Genomic DNA, 26,254 nt, shown 5'->3' with positions numbered 1-26,254 from the left:
CTCCAGCTGTGGTCCCCGCGCGCATCCCCGTCTCCTAGTACGCATGCCGGCCCGGTAAGATTTAAAGGACCAGGAGATTTAATTGGCGCTGGCCAGCCGTCTGTCCTGATAAGTTGCCAGCCCCTTCCTGTGTCCCCTGACGGATCTATGTGCTTCCATGCCATTAAGAAAGCTATGTTCCTTGCCCTACGGTTTATCCTGATTTCCCATTGTGAACTCGATTTCGTTCCTAACTGCGCTCCTGTGCTGATCTACCTCTACGTTCCCGACTCTGATCCGGTGCTGCCTGTCCTGACCTCCTGCCTATCCCCGACTCCATCTCAGCCTCATGATTCTGCACCCCGCATTGACCACCACCACGTACAAAGTCGTGCCTGTGGAGCTACCTGGTGGTTCCATGCCCCAGCAAATCCAATACCCCAAAACCACGAATCACTTAGACTCCACTCCCAGGTGTCGGCTTACGTCATCCTTCGTGGTATTTCAGTTGGTCCACCACCCCTGAATCCTGACAGAGTCAATGGACATAGGAAGGAGTAGATGGTAAGGGTTAACCGAGCTGGACACACTGCTCCGATGCAAGGTAATATAATATAAAGTTGATTTATGGGGATGTAAAAGAAACAATTTTTAGAGGCGAAACTTAATAATAAATAGTTTACAAAGTGTCCACCTACTAGAACCAGGGTGGAGAACCAGAAATTAATTTATGGAGAGGCTACAAAAAAAAACAGTGTTTTTTTCAACAATCAAATGTTAAAAAAAATTGCAAGTAACTGCAGCAGGAGAAAGCAACATTGTTATGAGGCTGCTTTCCAGTACTGGATTATAATATAGGCGGTTTAGGCAGTAGCCTGATGCCAAATCCTTCTATAATAATTCTTTATTTATATAGCGCACACAGATTACGCAGCGCTGCATAAAGCATGTCAAATTGGTCCCTGTCCCCATGGGGCTCACAATCTAAACAACCTAACAGTATGTTTTGAAGTGTGGGAGGAAACCCACACAAACACGGAGAGAACATACAAACTCTTTGCAGATGTTGACCTGGGTGGGATTTGAACCCAGGACCCCAGTGCTGCAAGGCAGATGTGCTACTCACTCAGCCACCGTCCGGCCCATTGCCACTGAAACCATCCTCCAAATTTTATACTGAGCAGGACCATCACACATGAAATCCTTGTACAATTGTTCCCAGACCAAGTATAAGGCCCAATTTACACTGCATGCATGGGGACGTATATTAGTGCCCATAGCAAGCTATTGCCACCCTATTGCGTGCAGCACCGTACTGCTCCATATAGCACTGTGCGCCCATTGCCAGCCTATGGGGGATGTATATCCGACATATGACATGACAGAGTGCGCCAGCCAAGCCGTGCGCACAGAGAAGTCGCGGTCCTGGCGCTGGACTGAAGAAAGAAGAGGCGCTGCAGACGGAGCTCTCGCGGATCTGCTGCGAACATGAAGATGGAAACTGAGCTGCCCGTGCCGTCAGAATGGTGAGAACTGAGGGGTTTTTTTAAACGCTTTATTGAAAAACTCTGATTAACATACACCATATACAATCTCAATATATAAAAAAATACAATATCAATTCCATATAATTACACATATTTCTATAAGAACAACAAAGCGTGTTATTCCCGAACGGCTTATACCTGAGTATATACGGTAAATTCAAGGGCCGGTGTTAAATCCTGTGACAGAAAATAGCATCCAAATGTTGGAGTCGCCGCTTTTTTTTAACCATTTCACAACAATTAAAAAAGCACATAAAAAGGTCGTACAATCCCCAAAATGGTAGCAATGAAAACTACAGCTCGTCCTGCAAATAAAGTGACTTAAAATATTCATACATTTGGTATCCCTGTGATTGTAAAAAAAAAAAAAAACTAAAAAAGGGAGCTGTGTGAAAGCTGTAAAAACGGAGCCCACAAGAATTTTTTCTGTCATTTTTCACTGCATTTGGTAGACCAATCCGGTGCCTTAATTAATTTCCCAAACATTCTTTGAAAAATGAGAGGCGGAATCCGATTGGTTGTTAAGGGCTAACATTACACCAGTTTTTTTGTGGGGTCGTTTTCTTACGTCTCCCCCTCCTCTTTTTAAGATTCATAATAAATTGTTATATATTTTAAGTAATTACACAAATAAAACAGTTTTACTACGCTTCACGTCCGGTGGCTATCGAAATAGCGCGCTTTTGCTTACGCTAAATACGTACGCTATCTCCGTGCGCATGCGCATTTGACCCAGGCGCGGCCCTAGCGATGACGTCACCGGAAGGCCTAGTTTTCGCTCTTTCCTGAGTAGCTGGCGGTAGCGGCGTCGGCTTGTGCTCCTGTAGCTGCCGGTGTCTCCCAGTCTTTTCATCATTGTGCCCCTTGTTACTGTGAGGATAAGGATATTGCTTCATCTTTAGACCTAGGCCGCCAGCTCTGAAGCCCGTTCTTACCACTAGGGAGCGGGGGACAGCTACGCAGTATAATCCCTGACGGGACAAAACCGTCGTCGCATCCAATTTTTATCGACAGTGGGAGGTTGAGGCTCCCGCAGGCGCGATCTTTCGTTATCATGGTGAAGAAGAACAGCATCCCGGATAGGTGAGTATGACCAGTCCGCCATGATGTTACACATTGATCTGCTGTACATTGCCTGCACATTGTGTGAACCTGGAGAACTACAAGTCCCAGCACACACCTGCTAGTCATAGGCTAGAGCCATCAGGGGCTCTGGTGATAACACCTGTCCTTTAAAGGTAGGTATTTCTTATAGAGGTAAGTATGGCCTTGTGTAAATGGCGCCATGATGCTGTGGTGATATGGCTGGTGAGCTGTAATGCGGATAAACTGAGCTGTGTATGTCACAATCAATTACATAACTAATCTTGAGGCTTTTTTTTTTAATCTTAATCACATTTTAATACTTTAAATTACATATAATACATTAGCTAGAAGTTTGGGTTGTCTGAGGCCCCTGTATAATGAGAGGATTTGTCAATAACTAGTATCAGTCTGATCACTGGAATAGGGTCCTCTGAAAGCCTACTGCAAGAGAATGAAACAGAAATAAGATGTAGAAAGAGAACCTAATATTTAAATTAATCAATCCAAAAGAAATACTTCATAAAAATGCATTGCCGTTATCCCTAAATGCTACCTTCCCACGGCTGCAATGTTACCGCTTACAAATCAGTTTGTAAGCTTATATGTAAATTGCCTTATTGAATCCAAAGACTGCAATACTAGCCTCTTTGTTTCTGATTGGTGTCAATGCTGTGACATGCTGCTGTAGGGAGCATTGAGAGAGCGCTCTGCTGATGTCATCTACCCAGTATGATTTGCAATGTCTACCCCATGTATGTATCTGATCACATGAAATCACAGCATTCCTCTGACTCCTCCTCCACATCGTCTATGGAGGCTTCTGTGATTTCATGTGAGCAAATACATACATGGAGTAGATGTTGTAAATCTTATTAGATAAATTAGCTAAGATTTGGTTTAAGTGGGGGCGGGGTTTGGGAATAGAGCTTTGTACCTGTAATGGTAAAATGTTTCTTTAAAGAAATGACTATAAAAAGGACCTTAGATGACCTCACCCTAGTCATAAGACATACTTAGAAAAGACGCGGAGATGAGTAGATTGGAGGCACCATCAAGACATAAGACGCAAGACATAAAGTAGATTTTATGAGGTATGTAGGGTAAAAAATTATGAGCTAAAAGGCGGCATTTAGTTAATGGGGTTCTATGGGAACCTGCCACTAGTTGTATTTGGGAAAATGTGGTGACAGGTTCCCTTTAAATTAAAAAGATATATTGCAGTTTACTATTATAACTATAAAATTCTGAAATACAAAATTGGGGGACACAACAGTCTGATACTGCTGGTGGCACATGACCCTTTTCCCAGTTTTGCTAAATAACTTGATCATCACAGATTCAGATTATCAGCGCTTGTTTTTTTATTTTTGGCCATATTAGCCATGTCACCGCAGCCTCTATGGCCAGCTCTTACAGGTTAGTATGGATTGAAATGCTATTTCCCAGTTTGATTATAAGCCTCTCAGCAGATCCATGTGTAACCATGTAGTAGACTGTGTCAAATTTTACAGACTTATATCTGACCCAGTGATTTCCCCATAAGTTGACCTATATGTAAGTATCTGATGATTACAGCGACTAGAGACAATAGGGATATTTATGGGGGAAGAAGCTAATGCCAAAACTGTATATTATTACTGAATGTTGACGAACCTTGTCAAGGTATGTAAATTTACGTGGAAATGGGTTTTAGGTAAGTTTACATGTTTTTTAGGCTGATTGAAGCAGGTGGCTTATGGCAGTCTTGATTTGTGACCTGGTTATAGTTACAAAGTTAAAGGAGTGTTACAGGGTTTTTCTTTCATTCATCTCTTTAGAATTGCAAACTCAATCAGATTTGCAGAAGGTGTCTGCCATTGCTCCTACCATTTAGCTACTTGATAAGACCCAAGTACTCAGAGGAGTGGGCTATAAGCTCTTCCTTACATTTATTGTACAATGGCTGTGCCTGGTATTGTATCTTGGCCTAATTCACCTGAATGAGATTGATTGGGCATGTCAGCAGTAGTAAGTGGAGCGACAACATCAGTTCAAATGGCTGACCATTCAGGTGGCTAGTTTAGGGACCTCTGCAGATCTGATATTGCTCACCAAGGTGATAAAGAATCCTGCAAAACGCTTAACTTTTTTAAAAAAAATTTTTTTTTACCATTTTGGAAGGATGTTTAACACTACAATGTAGCTGTCAAGTTTGGGCATATTTGTACTGTAGGAATAAATCGACTTGTCGGTTGTTTTTTGGTATAGTTGCCAAGTACAGATTGAAGTGCACTATTGTCTCTTTTCTCGCCTTCTAATTCATGTGGACCATCGCCTTACTGCCCCAGTGCTTAAAGGGGTTTTCCCATGAAAGATAGTTGGGGCCTAACTTGTTGAACAACAGGGGTTCCATAGAGATGAATAGAAACCCCCTCAATTTTGCGATCTGTGGGGGTCTCGGCACTGATGGGGCCACAGGATAGGGCCTAACTTTCCCTTGTGGGAGAACCCCTTTAAAGGGAAATTTTGAGAAGCTTTTAAATAGAGGGTGCAGGATTCCAAGAGTCTGGACAAGCCGGTGCAATCAATCCATGAAAAATCACAAGGTGAAGCGGCACTCCAGCTAAAAAAAAAAAGTGCAACTTTATTCCACCTAGTAGTAACATTTCACTCCATGAGGTTAGTATGTTGCTTGAATACTAGGTAGATAGAAGTTACTTTTTTAACTGGAGTGCTGCTTCAGCATGTTATTTTTCTTGGATCACCTCAATGAAGTATGGTTTCAGTAGACACTTGATGAGATATCTTATGTTTATCAACTGTTCATCGAAGGCAGTAATGTGCTGTCACATATGCAGATTTGTGAGAGATCCACCCTTTTTGTGGTATTTCACATGCCTTAATGAAGATAAATCGTTGAAATCGGAGAAATCGCAGACTTTTGATGATTCATGACACTGCAGATTACATCAAAGGAAATATGGAGAGAGGGTGGTCTCAAGATGTCAGTGTCTTTCTGCACTGTTATTGCATAAGTGGCTTATCTGGACCCTGGCAGAAACTTCAAGACTTCGGATCATGCTGTTTGCACGTGGCAACTCGTATATCTAAATATTTCATTGGGATCTGTGTTGTATATTGCCAGCCCTGTTCCTAATCGAATTGTTCTCTAGTTAGGACAACATGCTATGGACAATTTTGAAGGTTATCCCCAATTATTTGTTAGAGGTGTCCCGCATTCAAAGTGCTGTACCCAGAACTAAAGAAACCCACATATTTACCCTGCTCTGGTATTTGATGGTTCCAGTACTTTCCCTTCATCTAGTGAGTAGACTCTTGGACCACTTAAATTTTCCTCAGGGTTTCACATCCCATGCTGTCCGTGGCATGTAAGTGTATTCCCCCTGGATTGGAACCACTTCCCCCACCGTCCCAATGAGCTTACCAGTGACCTGAACCATACTGCGGTAGCCTCTAGGTTGGGTTCGCCGGGTTCTGGAATACACAATACACTGCAATACATTTGACATACAATACACTGCATAAACTATATAATTGAGGTATTGCTCTAATTGTAGTGAGCCAGAGAATAAAGAGAAAAGATTTGTTACAGTGAGCATGCAAAAAAAGTAATAAAAATGGAAAAAAATCGGAAATGATTAATAAAATCACATGAATAAACTATAGACCCCCAAAAAATTAATTAAATATACAATTTATAGCCTGTACAATGCAATAATGCAAATCAGCTCTGAATGCTTTCATTCCATTCCATTCCATGCCTAAACGTGTGCTCATACAGCAGTTACCACCACATATGGGGTATTGGTATCTCGGGAGAACTTGGGTTTGAAAATTTGCAGAGCATTTCCTCAATTGATGAGTCATTTTTGGTCTAAATGAATGTATTATGACAAAAAAATTTTTAAAGTTTCTAAATCAAAAACTAAAAGGTAAATCAACTACCGTATATACTCGAGTATAAGCCGAGGCCCCTAATTTTACCACCAAAAACTGGGAAAACCGATTGACTCGAGTCTAAGCCGAGGGTGGGAAATGCATTGGTCACAGACCCCACCAGTATATAGCCAGCCAGCCCCCTATAGTATACAGCCTGTCCCCAGTAGTATACAGCCAGCTCAGCTTGCCCCCATGTAGTATACAGCCAGCTCAGCTTGCCCCCATGTAGTATACAGCCAGCTCAGCTTGCCCCCATGTAGTATACAGCCAGCTCAGCTTGCCCCCATGTAGTATACAGCCAGCTCAGCTTGCCCCCATGTAGTATACAGCCAGCTCAGCTTGCCCCCATGTAGTATACAGCCAGCTCAGCTTGCCCCCATGTAGTATACAGCCAGCTCAGCTTGCCCCCATGTAGTATACAGCCAGCTCAGCTTGCCCCCATGTAGTATACAGCCAGCTCAGCTTGCCCCCATGTAGTATACAGCCAGCTCAGCTTGCCCCCATGTAGTATACAGCCAGCTCAGCTTGCCCCCATGTAGTATACAGCCAGCTCAGCTTGCCCCCATGTAGTATACAGCCAGCTCAGCTTGCCCCCATGTAGTATACAGCCAGCTCAGCTTGCCCCCATGTAGTATACAGCCAGCTCAGCTTGCCCCCATGTAGTATACAGCCAGCTCAGCTTGCCCCCATGTAGTATACAGCCAGCCCAGCTTGCCCCCATGTAGTATACAGCCAGCCCAGCTTGCCCCCATGTAGTATACAGCCAGCCCAGCTTGCCCCCATGTAGTATACAGCCAGCCCAGCTTGCCCCCATGTAGTATACAGCCACCCCAGCTTGCCCCCATGTAGTATACAGCCACCCCAGCTTGCCCCCATGTAGTATACAGCCACCCCAGCTTGCCCCCATGTAGTATACAGCCACCCCAGCTTGCCCCCATGTAGTATACAGCCACCCCAGCATTAAAAAAAAATACTTATATTCTCACCCTCCGGTGGCCCCGATGCGCAGAGCTGCTCCCCCCATGTCCGCGCGGCTCGTCTTCAGGCTTCTGTGCCCGTCTTCCTACTTCTGCCGTTGCTCTCTCCCGGGCCGGTGCCTAGTATGATGGCGCCGAGCAGAAGAAGAGAAGATGGGCACAGAAGCCTGAAAACGAGCCGCGCGGACATCAGGGGAGCAGCGCTGCGCAGCAGGGCCACCGGAGGGTGAGTATATAAGTTTTTTTTTTTTAAGTAATTTTTACTGACTGCTGTATTGACTCGTGTATAAGCCGAGGGGACGTGTTTCAGCACATTTTTTTGTGCTGAAAAACTCGGCTTATACACGAGTATATACGGTACTTAAAAAAACATAAAAATATAGAAACCTAGAAATACTCGCCTCCACAAGACTGGCTGTACTGGATGCACTGCAACCAACGACTACAGCCAAACCTAGTGTAGATCACATGACCGGCCCAGGCAAGTGCAGGACATGTGACCAGCGGCCATCTTCTGTCCTGTTTCTTTTCCACAGGAAAAAGTCACAGGACTGATAAGGGGCAGTAGCATTTTAATTCTTTTATAGTGTACACAGCACTTTTCTGCTAAGGAAAGCAAAATGATAAATAATTACATTTTCGCTTATATGTTAATGACCCATTTGAATATGAATTTTGCCGATTTCTGGAATACCCCTTTAAAAATAGATTTAAATAGGATCTGTTGGCGCGATTTGGGAGTCTAAACTACCTACAGGTCCTTATGGACCAATCACCTTTTTGCAAGTCCCTATATGCCTGCAATTAAAATACAAAACATTATTACTTACCTCGTTTTGGTACACCTGCTGCGTGGGGAACACAAAAGTTGGGTTCTATCAATGTCATCAGACCCACCTTGAGGGACTTGCTAAAGGGCGCAATTTAGGACACTGACCCATCAGTCCATGTGGAGCTGTGGGTGATTTAGTGTTCCAAATTGCCCTCGCAGTGACTTTTATTTGCTACTTTTTAAAACTAGAGTTCAGAGTTCATTAATGTTAAATGTATGGATGTTATATACTATAGGATTAAGCCCACAATCTTATTAGATATACTCTTAAAAAGGGTCCTTTACCCATTCTAGCCCCTATATAACTATATTGCTGGCACCCAATATTTTAATCCGTCTTGCTACTGTTAAATGGGCAGAGAGCACAGTGGAGAGTTGGAATTGGGGAATTGTTGTAATATACATACGTGTGCCTGAAATGCTGCCCCTTCTTACTGGACAGGTAGAAAAAAATAAGGGTATACAAACGCAATGTAGGACATATGATTTAAGGTGCCACTGATCGATGAGAATATTTGCTTTAGGTGACTGTGTTGTAGGCACAACATTAGTATAGGGGCTGTTGGTGGTATTGACCTTGTATTCTGCTCTGGCATACCTGTCTGTCTGGGTGAACCGCATAACTATATGAAGTTGGGAAGAAAAAAAAAATCCTGTTAGAGTATATGCTGACAATCTGTAACAATGTGCCAGTGGCACACTTTAACAGATATATAGCAAATTCCCCATATACTATAATACAGTAGTATTGTGGTATGTGGTAGGAGCAATCGGATTCCCAAGGTTAATATAAATTATGAACATATAAGATATCAGTGTCCCAAAAGTCCTGTTATTCTCAATGTTGAACCCCATAAGGGAAAACGGCACCTAAATGTCCTAAAAACACTTTTTCGCTGTTATGCAACACGTAAATAATGAAATAGAGTTAAAGAAAGGTTGTAGGAATAAAAATTTCAACTCTCCCTGCAAAAAATGACACCCATCTTCAGTCTATACCCCAAAGTATTAAAAAGTTTGGAGCGTCAGAAGATGGCGAGTAGAAGAAAAAATTTTATGTACAGAAGATTTTGGGGTTTTTATGCATCAATAAAATCTATATAAATATTTTTCTCTCTATACTGTCACTGCGAGCTACACTTGTGCAGAAAACAAGCCCTCGTATAGCCCTATAAATGGAAAAATAAAAAGTTATGGATTTTTTGAAGGTGGGGGTAAAAAATGAATATGCAAAAAAAGCCACATTTTTAAATGGACTCTGCAGATTATACATGTCTAAAATATACACTAGGTGGTCCGATGGCAAACGTGCTGTTACCAGGAATGTACTTGTGTGTATGATACGATTAGATGTTTAACCTCTTAGCGCCCTACGCCATACTTGTACTGTGCGTGCTCCCCCGGTTACCACTGAGCGCAGTACCTGTACGGCGCTGAGCCAATGCCGGTTCGGCTCTGCACAGGAGTGGAGCCGGCATCTGGGGTTGCGGGGTGTAACCGGGTAACACCCGCGGTCGGAGTGTAACTTGCCTGCAGGCACTGCCTGAAAGATGGCGTCTATGACGTCATCTTACAGGCACAGTGTCAACCTATACATGTGCATAGGCTGACACTGCTAATACCCTGCAATACATCAGTGTTGCAGAGTATTATCATGAACAAGCAATCAGATGATTGCTTGTTCGTGTCCCATGGTGGAAATAGTAAAAAAAAAATTTCCAATAAAAAAATAATCAAAATGTCCATAAGACCCATAACAATTAGAGACTAAAAAAAGTAAATCCTAACACAAACCCCACATATATAGTATCACTGCGTCCGTAACCCGTAGAATAAAATTAAATAATTATTGAACCCGTATGATGAACGCCGTAAAAAAAAAAACTGCCAAAATTTATAATTTTTACCTATTTCATCCCACAAAAAGTGCAATAAAAAGTGATCAAGCAAACATGTGTACTCCAGAATGATACTGGTGCAAAGTACATGACCCGCAAAAAACAAGCCATCAACCAGCTCCGTAGCCAAAAAAAAGTAAAAATGTTATGCCACTTAGAAGACGGCAATGCAAAAATGACACTTTTTTTTTTTTTTTTGGGCAAATTTAGTAAAACATAAGAAAAAATATTTAATTATGGTATCCCCGTAATCGTATCGACCCATAGAATAAAGATAACATGATTATTAAGCTTTACACTGAACACCAATAAAAAGGAAATAAATCCAGTACAGAATTGATGCCTTTTTACTCCTGACCTGAAAAAAAAAGTTCATAAATTTTCAATAATAGGGGATACCAACCCCAAAATGGTAACACTGGAAAAAGCATCTCGTATAACAAACACAATTTTACCATTTCACCTCCATTTTGATTCAATAACCATGAAGATCTCAAGGGGTTCCTAAAAACTCTTTGATAGTTTGAGGGGTGCAGATTTGAAAATGGGTTGGTTATATAGGGGGTTTTAATGGTAAATATTTAAAATTTCATTCAAAACAGTATTTATCCGCAAAATAGTCAATTCTTAAAATACAGAAAAGCGATATTCTATTTGTAAGCCGCGTGACATCAAAATATATTATCCAGACATTTAAAAAATGATAAAGGAAAATGTAAAGTAGACATATGGGAAATGTTATTCAGCAACTTATTTAGGTGGTACATTTATCTGCCTGAAAACGCAATGATTTCCAATTTAATTTAAATTCATAATTTTTGTAAATAAACGCAAAACTTATCAGCCAACATTTACCACAAAAATGAAGTACAACATGTGAGGAAAAAACAATCTCAGAATCGTTTTGATAAGTGACAGTGTTCAAAAGTTATAACCGTATAAAGTGACGCAAGTCAGAATACAAAAAATGAGGCTGCGTCCTTAAAAGCCTTAATTTATTACATGTGAATGTACAGTGATAAATGGATCATCCAAACTCTTGGATAGCCTAGTTCAGGGGTCCCCAAACTTTTTACATAGGGGGCCATTCACTGTCCCTCTCAGACCCTTGGAGGGCTGGACTAAAGTCTAAAAATAAATATCGGTACATGTGCCCCCCCCCCCCCCTCAATTATTTAATATACTGCACCCCCTTGTGAACTATTTTATATATTGGCCCAATTAATTAACAGAAAATCAAAAATACAGTACTGGGTCCCCTCTCCATTAATTATTTCCTATGCTGCCCCTCATAATTAATTTTGTCATATATTTGGCCTTTTCTGGCTGTGGAAGACGGGGATGAGATAGAAACGGTCAGCGGCCTGTAGTTTGGGGACCCCTGGCCTAGATGATCCGTGTACATAGAGTAGGTGTATTGTATTTTGATCTGATAAAAATCCATAAGAAACCAAGTATACTAAAAAAAAATGATTTAATTGGGGAGTCTTTTAGACATTGTGGGTATTAATAGAAGGACCATAGTGGGGGTTGTGATACACCCTGCAGATCGGTCTATGGGAATGAGTGGGAGAGTGCTTTCTCGTCTTAATACTCCATTCATCCTGTTGAATTGGACCCTTTTCTCAAGATGTTGAGCAGTCGCAGCAGTTAGCCCAGCACTAATAAGAAATCTTAATTTGAGGCTGTTGGTTCCACCCTTATCACAGATCTACAGTCTGTGTTCAGTATGTATTGTAGTATAACATCAATCTATAGTACAAGGGACCCCAAGGAACCTTTTAATGCTTATCAGATCAAAGGGCATCCTTCTGCCCAGTCTGTTTATCAGACTAAAATGGAAGCTGGACTCCATCTTGCTTGTAACGAAAGAGTGAATACACTTTTATTAGCTCTTTAAAATAAAGTATCTGTCATGTCTCTCTGGAATAGCTTGTTGGGTGTATGCTGTTCTTACTACAACTTGGCTTTAGCTCATTCGCCATCAGGAAGTCGGGGCTTGACCACTAATGCCCCATCCTACTGAGTGGGGGTAGTTGCCTTCTATTTGTGAAAATACACGTCTCATCATTGATCTATTCCGGCTAAGCTTTTGTCAAAAATCTGTGTGGCTCTCTAATAAAATATTTATATACTTTATTTGCGTTTGAATTTGTTTTTGTTGTATGAACGGGTCCTAAATATTGACCTTGTTTATCCATATTGAAAACTGCAAATGATTTAGATATGAAAGGTCAAATTTTTCTTTCTGATGACTACCTTTTGGGCTCCTATATTTGAAGGGCAACAATCTGTCAATGACCTATTCTTCAGATCACTAATTAACATCTGGGGCATTCTCACACTACGATGAGCTTTAGTATATGGTCAGAGGATAGTGAGCTTAGACAATTGCTACAATCTCAGCGGGGCTAATGCTGCTTTATCTATAGGGTAATATGGCTGACAGGTGGGGGCATCTGCAGTGATCCTATGGATGGGTCATCTAAGAGGTGTGTGTTTTTTTTTTTTTTTTTTTTATTTCACAAGTGAAGTTAATGGATTTATACCAAATTGTCATCAGTCGGGCTGGTGTGATTCAGGTGCTCCGGCCCTGGACACCACCTTTTTAATAGTATGGGAACGGGTACTAGCATAATGTACACACCCCTTTCCATTCGTCCAGTCTCTGTAATCCTCGTTCTATTTAATCTTCAGGCACATGGTTTTCCTTTGAGATAATTTAGATATTCTGTATAATGTAGGGTGCCCTGTGGTGTATAATATGATACGTTCTCTTAATGAGATTCGCTTTTAATGGAAAGTGGGTTTCTCACACTCCAAACTGTTTCCCAATGTGCTTGAGTTATTGTATGGATTCCTATGATCACAGGGGTTGCCTTCTTTCGGTTCTGTTTGTTTTGCACAAATTTCTACCGCTCCCATGGATACAGGTGGTCCCCTACTTAGGGACACCCAACTTATAGACGCCCCCCTGGTTAAAGACGGTCCCTCTGCCCACTGTGACCTCTGGTGAAGCTCTCTGGATGCTTTACGTTAGCCCCAGACTGCAATGATCATCTGTAAGGTGTTTGTAATGCCGTTTCATTGATTATTCTTGGTCCCATTGCAGCTAAAATTTCGAAAATCTAATTCACTGGAGCAAAAAAAATAAAACAATTTGGGCTGGAGCTATAGTTATAAAATATACAGTTTCGACTTAAATATAAATTCAACTTTAAATCAAACCAATGGACCCTATCTTGTACGTAACCTAGGGACCACCTGTATACCTGTTCTCAAACCTGCTACTTCAACATGGGTGAGGAATTGATACAAAAAGTACAGGCAGTCCCCTACTTAAGGACATACAGACTACCCCTAGATACCCCTCTGTGACCTCTGGTGAAGCTCTCTGGATGCTTCACTTTATTCCCAGGCTGCAATGATCAGCTGTAAGGTGTCTATAATGAAGCTTATTTTGATAATCCTTGGTCCCATTACAGCTAAAAATATAGAAACTCTGACTGTCACTGGTGCTAAAAAAAATTGTCTGGATCTACAATTATGAAAATATACAGATTTGACTTGCATACAACTTCAACTTAAGAACAAACAGATGGGACCTATCTTGTTCGTAACCCCGGGACTACCTGTATATTGGAATATCGTATAACATCTTTGGCTGGTGTAGTAATTACGTTAATTTATCTCTTGCTGTAAATTTAAGTAACTTTTATCATTTTTATTACTGACTTCCATCATATAAAGAAGAAATTACTAATTAAAATCTAAAATGAGGCATGAAAGAAAGAAACTTTGTACATACATGCAGTCCCCTACTTAAGGACATCCAAATTACAGACGACCCATAGTTAAAGACAGACCCTTCTCCCCACTGTGACCTCTGCTGAAGCTCCCTGGATGTTACTATAGTCCCAGGCTGCAATGATCAGCTGTAAGGTGTCTGTAATGAAGCTTTATTCATAATCATTGGTCACATTACAGCAAAAACTCCAATTGTCATTGGGGCAAAAATTTTTTTGTCTGGAACTACCATTATAAAATATATAAAATAATATATAAAATATTTTCGACCTGCATACAAATTCAACTTAAGTACAAACCTATGGACCCTATCTTGTATGTAACCAGGGGACTGCCTGTACTTGTATCCCCCATGCTATTCCCTTGTGTCCTTAAATTGTGCCTCTGTATCTGATTTTCCGGATGAACACGTATAATCTACTCTTCTTAATATATGATCCATTACAGACAACATTTAGTGGGAGTACGGAGGCCTGTTTGTCCATAAATTTGACTTTTAGGGATTTTATCACATAGATAATGACCAAATAAATGACCACACGTTACTGTCCTTGTCCCCAAACTAATAACTGATCACCTTCAAATTACTTTGAAGTCAAGGGTACTTAACAGAGTGATGCCCACCTAGGTTTGATGCTTCACAGTCTATTGGACTAGTAACTTAGCGCTGAGCTTGGTCACTATTGTGGACACTTGATCCATTTAAAGCTGGTGTAGAGGACCCCCTGATCCTATGTTCAGCAATAATCCCAGCAATTGGACACAACTTGTTCACAGATTAAGGTTAATAAAATGGAAATTCAATGTGGGTGCAACTGAACAATGTACACCTGATATTGGCCTAAGAGAACCCTATCCTGGTCCTCCCACAAAATATACCAACCCCATATCCCCCTGCAACTATCAGCTATCCTATGATGCATATACAGGGCTTGCAATGTGCCATAAGTTGATGTTTCTGTCTGGTTTAAGAAGTAAATCCAACCAAATAAACCTAGTCTACTTCTTGCTTTGCTGCATATTGGGATTCACATGAAGTACTTCAGACCTGCTTATGTGTACAATGGTGTCCAGATTCCTGCTCCATCCCAGAATCGTGGATTTAAACAAGCATCATGGACCTTAAAGGAAACCTACCATTTCAAATGGTAGGTGTAAGCTGTAAACACCGAGCACCAGCTCAGGGTGAGCTGGTGCCGGTGCTTTGTATTAAAACCGCGGTATCGCGGTTTTAACACTTTTTAAACTTTATAGCAGAAACTGCTTTGGCGCGGCTACATAGGAAATGCCGCAGGCGTTGCGCGCACGGACGCGCGCAGCGCCGAAGCAGCTTCTGCTATAAAGTTTAAAAAGTGTTAAAACCGCGATACCGCGGTTTTAACACTAACGAAACTAAGAACCGGCACCAGCTCACCCTGAGCTGGTGCTCGGTGTTTACAGCTTACACCTACCATTTGAAATGGTAGGTTTCCTTTAAAACACCCAGTGGTCCTTGTGGGAGCGGTGTCATAGTGTTCCAAATAGTCTGAACTAACACTGGACCATTTTTAAGAACACTAAAACTTTATTCTTCTTGAAGGGGTTTGCCCATGAAAGAAAGTTCTCAAATTGTAGTCACCTAGTGAAGTTTACACAATTAAGGTAATTTTTAACCCTTCACAATTTTACTCGGTTTTATTGCTGTTTTGGCTCCTATCACTCTGGTCAGTGTAAGATTCCAAAGTGTGAGTGGGAACTCTCTAAGCTGACACTTCATGATCCCTTTGTGCTATGCGATGCTGTGTGCTGACAATGTGCTTAGATCATCAAGGTACAGGATTATCTACACTTATATTTAGCGTTTGAACATTCCACTAGTATCTGACAGATAGGAAAAGAGATGAGACGGGTCAGAGATGAGCTCAATATAAGCCACATTGGGCCACATTTATTAGAGCCTTTGCGACAGTTTTCTGTCTGACTTTGCACTAGAAAGACCATGCAAAGTGCTTGTATGTGTATTTATAAAGGGTCTGTGCCACAATTCTACAGAATGAACAAAGTGCATCAGAAAATAAAATGAAAACACATTTCATGAATCTATTGAACACTGCACATAGTGTATCACTATGAGAAATGTGGGCCAACGACTCTCAGCCTTGCTAACTCACCGGTAACATACACAAAGTCAACTCTGCTATATGCCTCCCTCCGAGATAAATACCTTATCTGTGTGTAGCTTGTAGAGTAAGTCGCTACTAGCTGGCAGGAAGTGCCTGTGTGTGAGTGGCTTTTGTAATGCAGGAAGCAGAGGGCACTACAGTGTGCAGACAAGAGAAGCTATTCATGAGAATCCGACCACTGACTTTCGTACGACTGACATTAACTGTCGTATCAAGCGGTAAGCACCAAGACTGATATAGACAGGTTGGAAGTATATCTGTGAAATGCTGTATTTTTGTCAATAACATTGAATTAGAATTTTATTTTGTTATCCTGAGTATATTTAAGACGCTTGTATTCATGGCAATACGCCCTTAAACTTGTCAAGGCTACCTTTTAAGAAGATCAATTGCCACAAGATACGTGGTGTGGCATCTCCTTCACCTCTCCCCTTCCCTATGCTATATGAGTGACTTGTGTGTCTCCAGACTGGTAGACTTAGAACATGAGTATATGCTGAGTTGAGCCTGCTACTAGTAGTGAGGTTTATTGTACCATTGAGTAGTTTATTTCCTCTGGGTTGTCATTGATTTTGGATAAGCAAATTTACGTCAGTAGGTTGATAAACTCTCTGGCGGGTGCAGATAAAACCACCAGGTCACTAGTGAGTCAAGCAGGTTGGATGAAGAAGAATAATGCATGTTCTTAAGCAAGGATGAGGGTAGACAAAAAACGTCCGAAACGAGGTCACGAATCAAATGCTCGGCCTTAGCTGTGCCCACTGGTACAGACAACCACATGACGCATCACCCTTGCCACAAGTCTCACTTACATGGGGTCCTGCTGCTGAGATTTTATTAATAAATTAGGGGTATTAATTATAAGTGATGGTTCTCGTGAAATATTTGAGATTTAGAATTCCCAATTTAGCACATTTTTTATGCTCTGTAACCTAAGGGTGTGCACAATATGTTCACATATGTAGGCAGAATACTGAGTTCTCTGTTTTTCTTTCACAGATGGCGCTCATTGACAGCAGTCGGACAGCGGGTGCCAGGATCTCGATTTATCGCTTTCAAAGTACCACTAAAGGGGGTAAGAAAGGGTGAATGGGGGATTGAGTGAACATTTAAAAAAAAAATAAATAAAAAAATAGTTATTTGGGGAATTGTAGGTTACCTTTTTTCCCCTTCTCATTCATTTAATGTCCCCGCAGCCTGTGAGCAGTAGTGTATATAATTGTCATGTTTCTTCTTAACAGGTCACCAATCAGCGGGTAACGCAAACCCAGAAGTTCACCCCAAAAGATTTAATTGCTGCGATTCGCTCCCAAAATGAAGAGCTGGGTCTTATCATAGACTTGACGAACACAGAGCGTTACTACACCACCAAGGTGAGAGACTTCTCCCCCAGACAGGGATGTGTTTAGAACTAAATGCTTAACATGTGTTGTACTTACCAAATGCAAGCATTTCGGTCAAAACACATCTATGCTTGGGGTGGAGTTACTTGCAATGTGTTAAAAATGTTTTAAAATGCAATTCAACATGTGAGCATGGCTTTAAGGGGGTTTGCCACTAATCTAAAGCTTTACCAGGGTAAGTAAATGACACTATTAGGGTCACTCATATTGTAATTTCCCCTGTAAAGTTTCTATGTTGTCCACAGATGTCACATATCTCGTGACGAGCAGCCAGCAGGACCCCCTGTGATGTCCGTAATCCTGATAAAGGAGGCTCCTGTGAACACATACTTTAATGGGATAAGTACATTATTAGGGTCTTGTACTTATCCTGGTAAAGTTTTAGTGGTCAATCCCTTTAAGAGGAGCACAGTTAGAACAGTGACTTTGTAATGTAATACAAACTGTTCTTCTTGTATGCAGGACTTGCCGAAAAGCGTGCAATACGTGAAACTGCACACAGCAGGACTCAAAATCCCAGATGATGCCACCATTCACCAGTTCAAGAGGGTGGTGTATAAATTTTTGGCAGCTAATTCTGATAATGGTGAGTATTTCTAGGATTTCAAAGTTGTAGGGGGGGAAAGCTTGTGGAAGGGGTTTTCCTCCTTTTATGTATTGATTGGTGGAGTCTGTTGCTTGGGAACTCTGCTATCCGCTATTCCCTGAATTGTAAATCCAACTCTTTGAAGAGATTGGGAATTGTGGCCGAGCTCTCGATTAGGATGTGCACTGAAAACAGGAGAACCCCTACTGTCTGACCCACTGCACACAGAACAGGAGGACCCCTACTGTCTGACCCACTGCACACAGAACAGGAGAACCCCTACTGTCTGACCCGCTGCACACAGAACAGGAGAACCCCTACTGTCTGACCCGCTGCACACAGAACAGGAGAACCCCTACTGTCTGACCCGCTGCACACAGAACAGGAGAACCCCTATTGTCTGACCCGCTGCACACAGAACAGGAGAACCCCTACTGTCTGACCCGCTGCACACAGAACAGGAGAACGCCTGCTGTCTGACCCGCTGCACACAGAACAGGAGAACGCCTGCTGTCTGACCCGCTGCACACAGAACAGGAGAACGCCTGCTGTCTGACCCGCTGCACACAGAACAGGAGAACGCCTGCTGTCTGACCCGCTGCACACAGAACAGGAGAACGCCTGCTGTCTGACCCGCTGCACACAGAACAGGAGAACGCCTGCTGTCTGACCCGCTGCACACAGAACAGGAGAACCCCTGCTGTCTGACCCGCTGCACACAGAACAGGAGAACCCCTGCTGTCTGACCCGCTGCACACAGAACAGGAGAACGCCTACTGTCTGACCCGCTGCACACAGAACAGGAGAACCCCTACTGTCTGACCCGCTGCACACAGAACAGGAGAACCCCTACTGTCTGACCCGCTGCACACAGAACAGGAGAACGCCTACTGTCTGACCCGCTGCACACAGAACAGGAGAACGCCTACTGTCTGACCCGCTGCACACAGAACAGGAGAACCCCTACTGTCTGACCCGCTGCACACAGAACAGGAGAACCCCTACTGTCTGACCCGCTGCACACAGAACAGGAGAACCCCTACTGTCTGACCCGCTGCACACAGAACAGGAGAACCCCTACTGTCTGACCCGATGCACACAGAACAGGAGAACCCCTACTGTCTGACCCGCTGCACACAGAACAGGAGAACCCCTACTGTCTGACCCGCTGCACACAGAACAGGAGAACCCCTACTGTCTGACCCACTGCCCAGAGAATGGAGCTGAAACTTCTGTACTAATGCAAAGGAAACTACAGATGACACCTCTGCAGTACAATTTACTGAGTTGTAAGAATGTGATGAATTGTACAAGAAGACCTAGTAATGTGAATTACCAGCAAAAAGCTAGTTTCACTTTGGAATTATTCATAAGGGATATGTAAGGAAATACCTGTGGATCTATCCTGAGAAGGGCTGGAGAGTTTGTGAATACTTTATGTAAAGCATAATTTTAATGATTAGGATAAAAGTTGTTAAAGGGGTTGGTGTCCGCTTTCCTCGTTTTACCAGAAACCCTCTTAAATCACTTTTTTTTTTTTTTTCCTCATTCCACTAGATAAACTCATTGGTGTTCACTGCACAACTGGAATCAACAGGACTGGGCACCTGATATGCAGGTAAGGGAAAGGCGCTGCTCTCAGCAGAAACCTGTAGCAAACACAGGGCCATGATCTGCTGTATGATCTTACAAATATACTCCAACTCATTCAGCAAACTCCTCACTTCTATAACACAAACCACTGTATAAAATCCTCAATAATTGTGCTATACAAATGTAAAGAGCTGCTGTCACTATTTGGTGGATCGTCACTGCGCGCAGGCTATTCTTCTTATCTTCTCCATACGCTTTCTCTCTTGTTCACATTAGGTACCTGATTGATGTTGATGGATGGAGACCGTTAACTGCATTATCTGGTAAGCCCACAGACATATTTGTGCGTATATCTAAGTACATGTTTATTTTTAAATGGCAACCAAATGACTTTTTTCCATGTCGTTCTGAAGCATTTGGTCAGGCTCGAAGCCACCCAATCGAAGGGACAGTCTACATTGAGGACATTGTGAAAGGACCTCCACGAAGGTAAAGACTCATAGGTCTACAAAGCGAGGACATTTTTTAATAGGTTGTTAGTGTTAAAGATACAAACATTAAAAGGCTTATTTCTTCAATTTCCCTAGTAGGAAAGAGAAAAAAAATTGAATTCTTTCAGTGCCAGTTGTTTTTTTTGTAAAATTTTCACCTCTGGTAAAACCATAAACCATTATCCATAATAAATATAAATGTATCCTGAAGATTATCATATCTATTTTTTCCCCCTAATCTGTACAAGGGAGTTCAGCAGCATATACTACTGTATGCTCATATAGTGGGATAGGCCCTCGAATTCAGCTCCTTTCCGTGAAAGTAGGGGTAGTGAACATCACCAGCAGCCAGTGATTCGCTGATGTTCTGGGTTTCTGAGTGACGTAACCGTCTGTTTGAACAGTTAAATCACTGGGGAAACGCCCACACCGTACATTCAGTAGAGTCCGGTGATGGGTGCCATACAATTGCATCCATCCCCCATAGCCTGTAATGGTCTCCACTGTGCACTTAATCTGTTCCCTACAGGAAGCAGGGTGAAGAAACACAGCTGGCTTCACTTTGCATCCAATGTTTCCTCCCCTGCTGGATGCGACATATACGGAGAGGACTGAGGGTGATGTCACACATGGTGTTTTTGGGCCGTTTATATTTTGTGCATTTTCAGATTTTTAAAAACGCATGCGTTTTTGTCCGGTTTTCCGAATTTGCTCAATTGAAAAGGGACAAAAATGCATGCGTTTTCAAAAAATGCATGCGTTTTTAAAAACCGGATGCGCTTTTTAACGCATGCGGTTTTTACAATCGGCCTAAAAACACCATGTGTGACATCACCCTGAGGCAAAAAGGTCTCCACTGTAAGGATTCCTGGCCTACACGATGAACGTGTCCAAAAAGCCGGATCTGACCCTTTAGCTATATATTTTATTGAAGGAACTATGAACAGAAGGCTATCAAAGTATTTTGACAAAAATTCTTGAAATAAAATGCATGAAAACTCATACCTCATATGACACATTTGATATTCTATATACCGCAACAGAAACTTGTCCTCAAATATCTCAAGACATAAGCAATGGGCTCTATTCCCCTGCTGAAAGCCAGAATATTCATCCTTGGCATCAAATAAGACAAAATCTTAACGCGCCTGCTTGTTCTTTTGCTGTTTTCTGTAATTTTTTTAATGCGTTTTTTTGTTGTTGTTGTTTTTATTAGTAATGCTGGCATAGATTTGCCTCCGACCATTGAAGAAACACGAGCATGGGATACTGGAACCTTGTATGAATCTGATAAATTCCCAAAGTGAGTGTCTACAATTGTGCACAGTCTTCTAACTACCCATTGCAAGTACAGACACAGCGGCAGGTAGCAAGGATCTTTAAAACTTGGAGGCAGCTGTCTATTCGCATACATATATATGTCACTATACGTTCCAAGGACAGATCTGGGGGATCCTTAAAACATATGGCACAGACGTATTCCTCCGTCATGCTTATACAGTGAAATATTTTGCCCGCTGGCTCCTCCTCCCTCCTTAATCCGGTGGGTTGGAGTGAACAACGGCAGCAGCTGATGTTAGGCTTCTGATTTACAGGGCTTTTCTCCAGTGATGTCACTGTCCCTTATATGGACAGTGACATCATCAGCGTGACATCCCTCTTGCTTAGCGACATATCTGCTCAGTGAGCCTGAAGGAGGAATGCATTACACTGCGTTCACTACCCACAGGCTTATATTGCCTCCGTTGTGCGTATTATATTGCCTAGCAGGAGGGAGCCGGATGGAAAAACGGAACTTGATAAGTCTTTCCATCCTGTTTTTATTACAGTATATGTTGATACTGGTAAGAGACAGGCAACAGCTATGCCTCTGTCTGCCAGTATATGTCGGTGTGTACGCTCAGCATATACAACGGGAGCTTCCCAATGCAGAGAACATACTAAAAACAGTATGCGAGTCGTTCATTAGTTGCTGGTTGAAAATTCCTGAGATTCTTCTCTTCGGTTGGATCACATGATGACCCCCCTTTATAAGGATATGTACACTGTCCTCCAATAAGGCGAAGGTAGTGCTAGTTGTAGCTGTTCTGATGCATTATGTGATAAATGGCAAATAACACTGTCCTGCAGGAAGAGCGGTGCAGGGATAGAGTGCTTCTTTAACAGGAATGTATAGTTTAAAAGTCAAGATAACAACTACTCCCTGCAGGGCTATTCGCGTCTTCACATAGGTATGACCCTGGCTTGCATAGTGGGACAAGTACTGCATGAAAAAACATGGCTTAATCCCCAGAAATATAATCTAAAGACTTTCATAAATATCTGCTTCTTCAACAGCGTTTGTCACTGTCAGGCAAAGTCTTAAAGGTTCTTTGCTGGTATAAAACTACCATACTTCCATAAGGCAGTATCTTCAGATGATGGATATTCTTTCAATAGTGCTCCCTGTATAGAGACACATCTGTGCCTATGATCCACATTGAATGTTTTTGGAAATGTGAAACTCGCTTATATTCTTTTTTTTATGTGATCTACTTCTTTCAGGCCAGGTGACACCGTCAAACCATTACTTGAGCTCATCCCAGGAAATGAACATGCAGATTTTGATGCTCGTGATCGAAGACCAGTACCACTGAGAGATGAGTATCACGAAGGCAGAGACTTCTTCAGCTCAAGGCCTGAACTTAGAGGACGAAGGCCACCACTGGAAGATATGGCAGGCGATCTCGATTTACGTGAACGAAGACCTGGTGATTATAATCCAGATGGCAGATTTAACCCCGAACTAGAAAGCCTGAGGCCTCTTTTGGATGCTAGAGACAGGCAGAGGCCACGTGGACTGCCACATGAGCATATGCTCTATGATGATCGATATTCAGGGCTAGGTTATCCTGAATATGATGAGGTATATGATGAAATTGAAGCTGAATATGCGATGTGGCCATTAAACCACGATTTAGACTTTAGAGAGAGAGTGCTCCGACATCAGTATTATGACATGGAAGATGAAGGTCCGTGGTATGATCCCCGAGAGTGGGAAGCAATGAATGATTCTTATCAAGGTCCTTTTCATGAAAGAATGAACCCAAGAAATGCAAGACCTTTAGAAGGCCCTATGAATGCAAGGAGAGCACAACTTCGCGGAGGTGAGCCTTTAAATAATATGATGAACCCCCGTGATAGACGAGACATGGAAGGTCCTATACCTGAAAGAATGCATCCAAGAGATCCAAGGTTTATGGAAGGGGCTGTCGGTGAAAGGTATCCCCAAAGAGATGTCCAGGGGAATAGAAATGCTATGGATGACAGGATGCGCTTAGATGATGTAATGGAAGGCCCAGGGACTAGTCGACAATATCCCAGGGATCCACAACAAACGGTGACTTCTACCATTGAACGTATGCAGGCGACAGTAGCAAGACTTAAGGAGCTTCCTGTAAATAAAAGGTCAAACCCTAGGGAAGCTCAGCGGATGGAAAATCCTATGGTTGATCAAATACCCCAAAGGGATGCAAGAGCCTTAAATCGTTCAGCACAAGACATGATGCCCCCCAGAGATCCAAGAACCATGGAGGCCCCCATGACTGCAAGAGTGCCTCCAAGGGTTGATCGGCCAATGGAGGGGACCTCAAATGATCAGACACATGCAAGAGAAGGCGCCATGTATGAAAGTGCAACACTAAGAGATCCCCGAACCATGGAAGGGCCAAGGAATGAGCAAATGTACCAGAGGGATGCACACTCCATGGAAGGGCCAAGGAATGAGCAAATGTACCAGAGGGATGCACACTCCATGCAGGGGCCTATGAATGAACAAATGAATCCCAGAGACCCCCGAACTATGGAGGGATTTATGAATGAAAAGATGTACCAACGTGGGGCTGAGTATCCGGTAACCCCACAAAGAGACTTCATGAGTGACCCAAGGTAAAAGCATACAAAATTTTTTTTTTGTTTTTTTTATATATATAATATAATATTTTTGTGTCCTCTTAGTTCCTTGTATGTCTGTGCTTTATTCTCTTACTAGACTTTATCTTATTTTCCTTCCTCCAGACCTTTTGAAGGAAGAAAGATGAATCCATCTGAAGATTCACTAAGAGGAGCCAACAGATTCACTCCGTATCCTCCTGTTATGAAACCAGCACAACCCCCTGAGGTCCCCAGAGGAATGCCGAGACCTGACAATAGAGACCCCCGGGATATGCCGCTGCCACCGCCGCAGGAGCCCGTCCACTTCCAACCAAGGAGCCGATTTAACTGAAAATTGTCAACCTTATGATTTTCTCCCATAGAAATACGTATCGGTAGATGTAAAGTTTTCATGTACTACTTTGTAAAATGTCATAGATGTGTTACATATGATCTTTTTTTTTCCCCACTAACCTCTCGTGTAGGGTACCTTCTTCCTATTATTGTGCTCTATAATTGGGGATAAACTATAAGTGAAAAATACTGATTCAAGATTTGTATTTTGAGGCAGGGGATATGGGTCACCTGTGTAGCGGAGCGGGTGCTACCGTACATGACCACGGGGTAGCCGTGGCCTCATATTGTTCTCATTAAAAATTCTTTCGGATGCCACAACTAGAAACTTCTCTTGGCATCCATAATCCTTAGCGTCACACAAAGCAGGAAGCCATGTTGCCCTTCTGCTGGAGGCTGCTTTTCCATTTATACTTAAATTGTATTGCGTCTCCAAGCCCATGGCTTATAAGGGAACATGCACGCAGTTCAAGGGGCTTTAGAGAATTGATTTATTAGAAACTTAGTTTATTTTTAGAAACGACCCTGCACCTGTCTATTGGGCTTCCAGTTTTGCAGCTCCATCACCATGTTCCTCCTTTGGACAAGTGTGGTGTTTTTGGAAGATATCTGACATGTTCTTCCTACATTGCACAGCCCTGTTTATCATTAAATCTCAGATAACACCATGATGCAAAACCAAATAACGAAAGGTTATTGTTGATTTCCCTTTTAAGGCCCTAGAAGTCTTTCAATGTAGGCCATACTGCTGAATGTGCTGCATCCAATTCATTTTTGACTGTAATATGTAATCAGATATTAAACTTGACCTGCTGTGTTGTGTTTCCTACGTGCTGTATGCAATTTTATTTTTCTTTTAATTACTTGAGTTTGTCTTCCCAAAAACGCTGCTGTGGTATTAAAGCTTAGACGCACCTATATGCTAGGAGAGAGTCCCTGAAATATTATTATGATTATTAGAAATAATTGGGATCTGTATACAGATATAATATTATATTATAAAAGCTGGGAGTCGCTTTATGTATAACCATTATGTGTGTTACAGGAACTGCAACAAGACCACACACCGCAATAAGACAGTTGTAGCAGGATGCAATGCATTATGTGGCTTGTAGGAGACCACCTTTAAGTGTGAATACTCTGGACTCTTCCACTTTCTCTCCTGTTTAGTTCTGCACCTTGGGAGTAGAATGAGCTGGGGCTACTTACTGGACTGAAATAAAACGTGTCCTTGTGGTCCAGAAAATGTCTCAATTGACCTATTAAAGCTAATTGATACGTTTGCTATGAATGCTGAACAAAGACGGCGCATGGCTAAACGGAGAACGTTTTCATAGACCAATATCTATTAGGGTTAATGTTAAAATGATGGTCTCTAAGAGGTGTTCAGCAAGACCATTATATATCATATACTGCGGCTGGAGTTACATGTAGCTTTGTAGTGGAAAGGTTGAAATCTTTAGGAGACTTCAGGGGGCTTCTTGATGCACCATGTTGCCCTATACCAGTGATGGCGAACCTTTTAAAGACCGAGTGCCCAAACTACAACCAAAATCCACTTATTTTCTCTGATGTGCCAATGTGCCATTTTAAGCAGTAACTTATTGCTACCAGTTCTTCCACTTCTTTAATGTATCGGCCACCAATACAGTTGAAACAAGGTGTGCAAATTCAGACTCTCAGTGTAG

General features: G+C 42.1%; 1 protein-coding gene across 1 annotated transcript; it reads left to right on the top strand.

The window, feature by feature from the left end:
- The first annotated feature begins 2,262 nt into the window (after positions 1 to 2,262).
- LOC140106362 (uncharacterized) lies at positions 2,263 to 25,395 on the top strand. Its single transcript, XM_072130773.1, has 10 exons — positions 2,263 to 2,609; positions 17,227 to 17,302; positions 17,469 to 17,600; positions 18,093 to 18,216; positions 19,774 to 19,834; positions 20,086 to 20,132; positions 20,223 to 20,298; positions 21,517 to 21,603; positions 22,845 to 24,227; positions 24,357 to 25,395. The coding sequence occupies exons 1-10, from the start codon at positions 2,581 to 2,583 to the stop codon at positions 24,562 to 24,564; spliced, it is 2,223 nt and encodes a 740-aa protein (XP_071986874.1). The 5' UTR covers positions 2,263 to 2,580; the 3' UTR covers positions 24,565 to 25,395.
- The last annotated feature ends 859 nt before the right edge of the window (positions 25,396 to 26,254 follow it).

This window comes from Engystomops pustulosus, chromosome 11, assembly GCF_040894005.1.
Source record: "Engystomops pustulosus chromosome 11, aEngPut4.maternal, whole genome shotgun sequence".
Lineage (NCBI taxonomy): Eukaryota > Metazoa > Chordata > Amphibia > Anura > Leptodactylidae > Engystomops > Engystomops pustulosus.
This window is presented reverse-complemented; position numbering and strand designations above follow the sequence as displayed.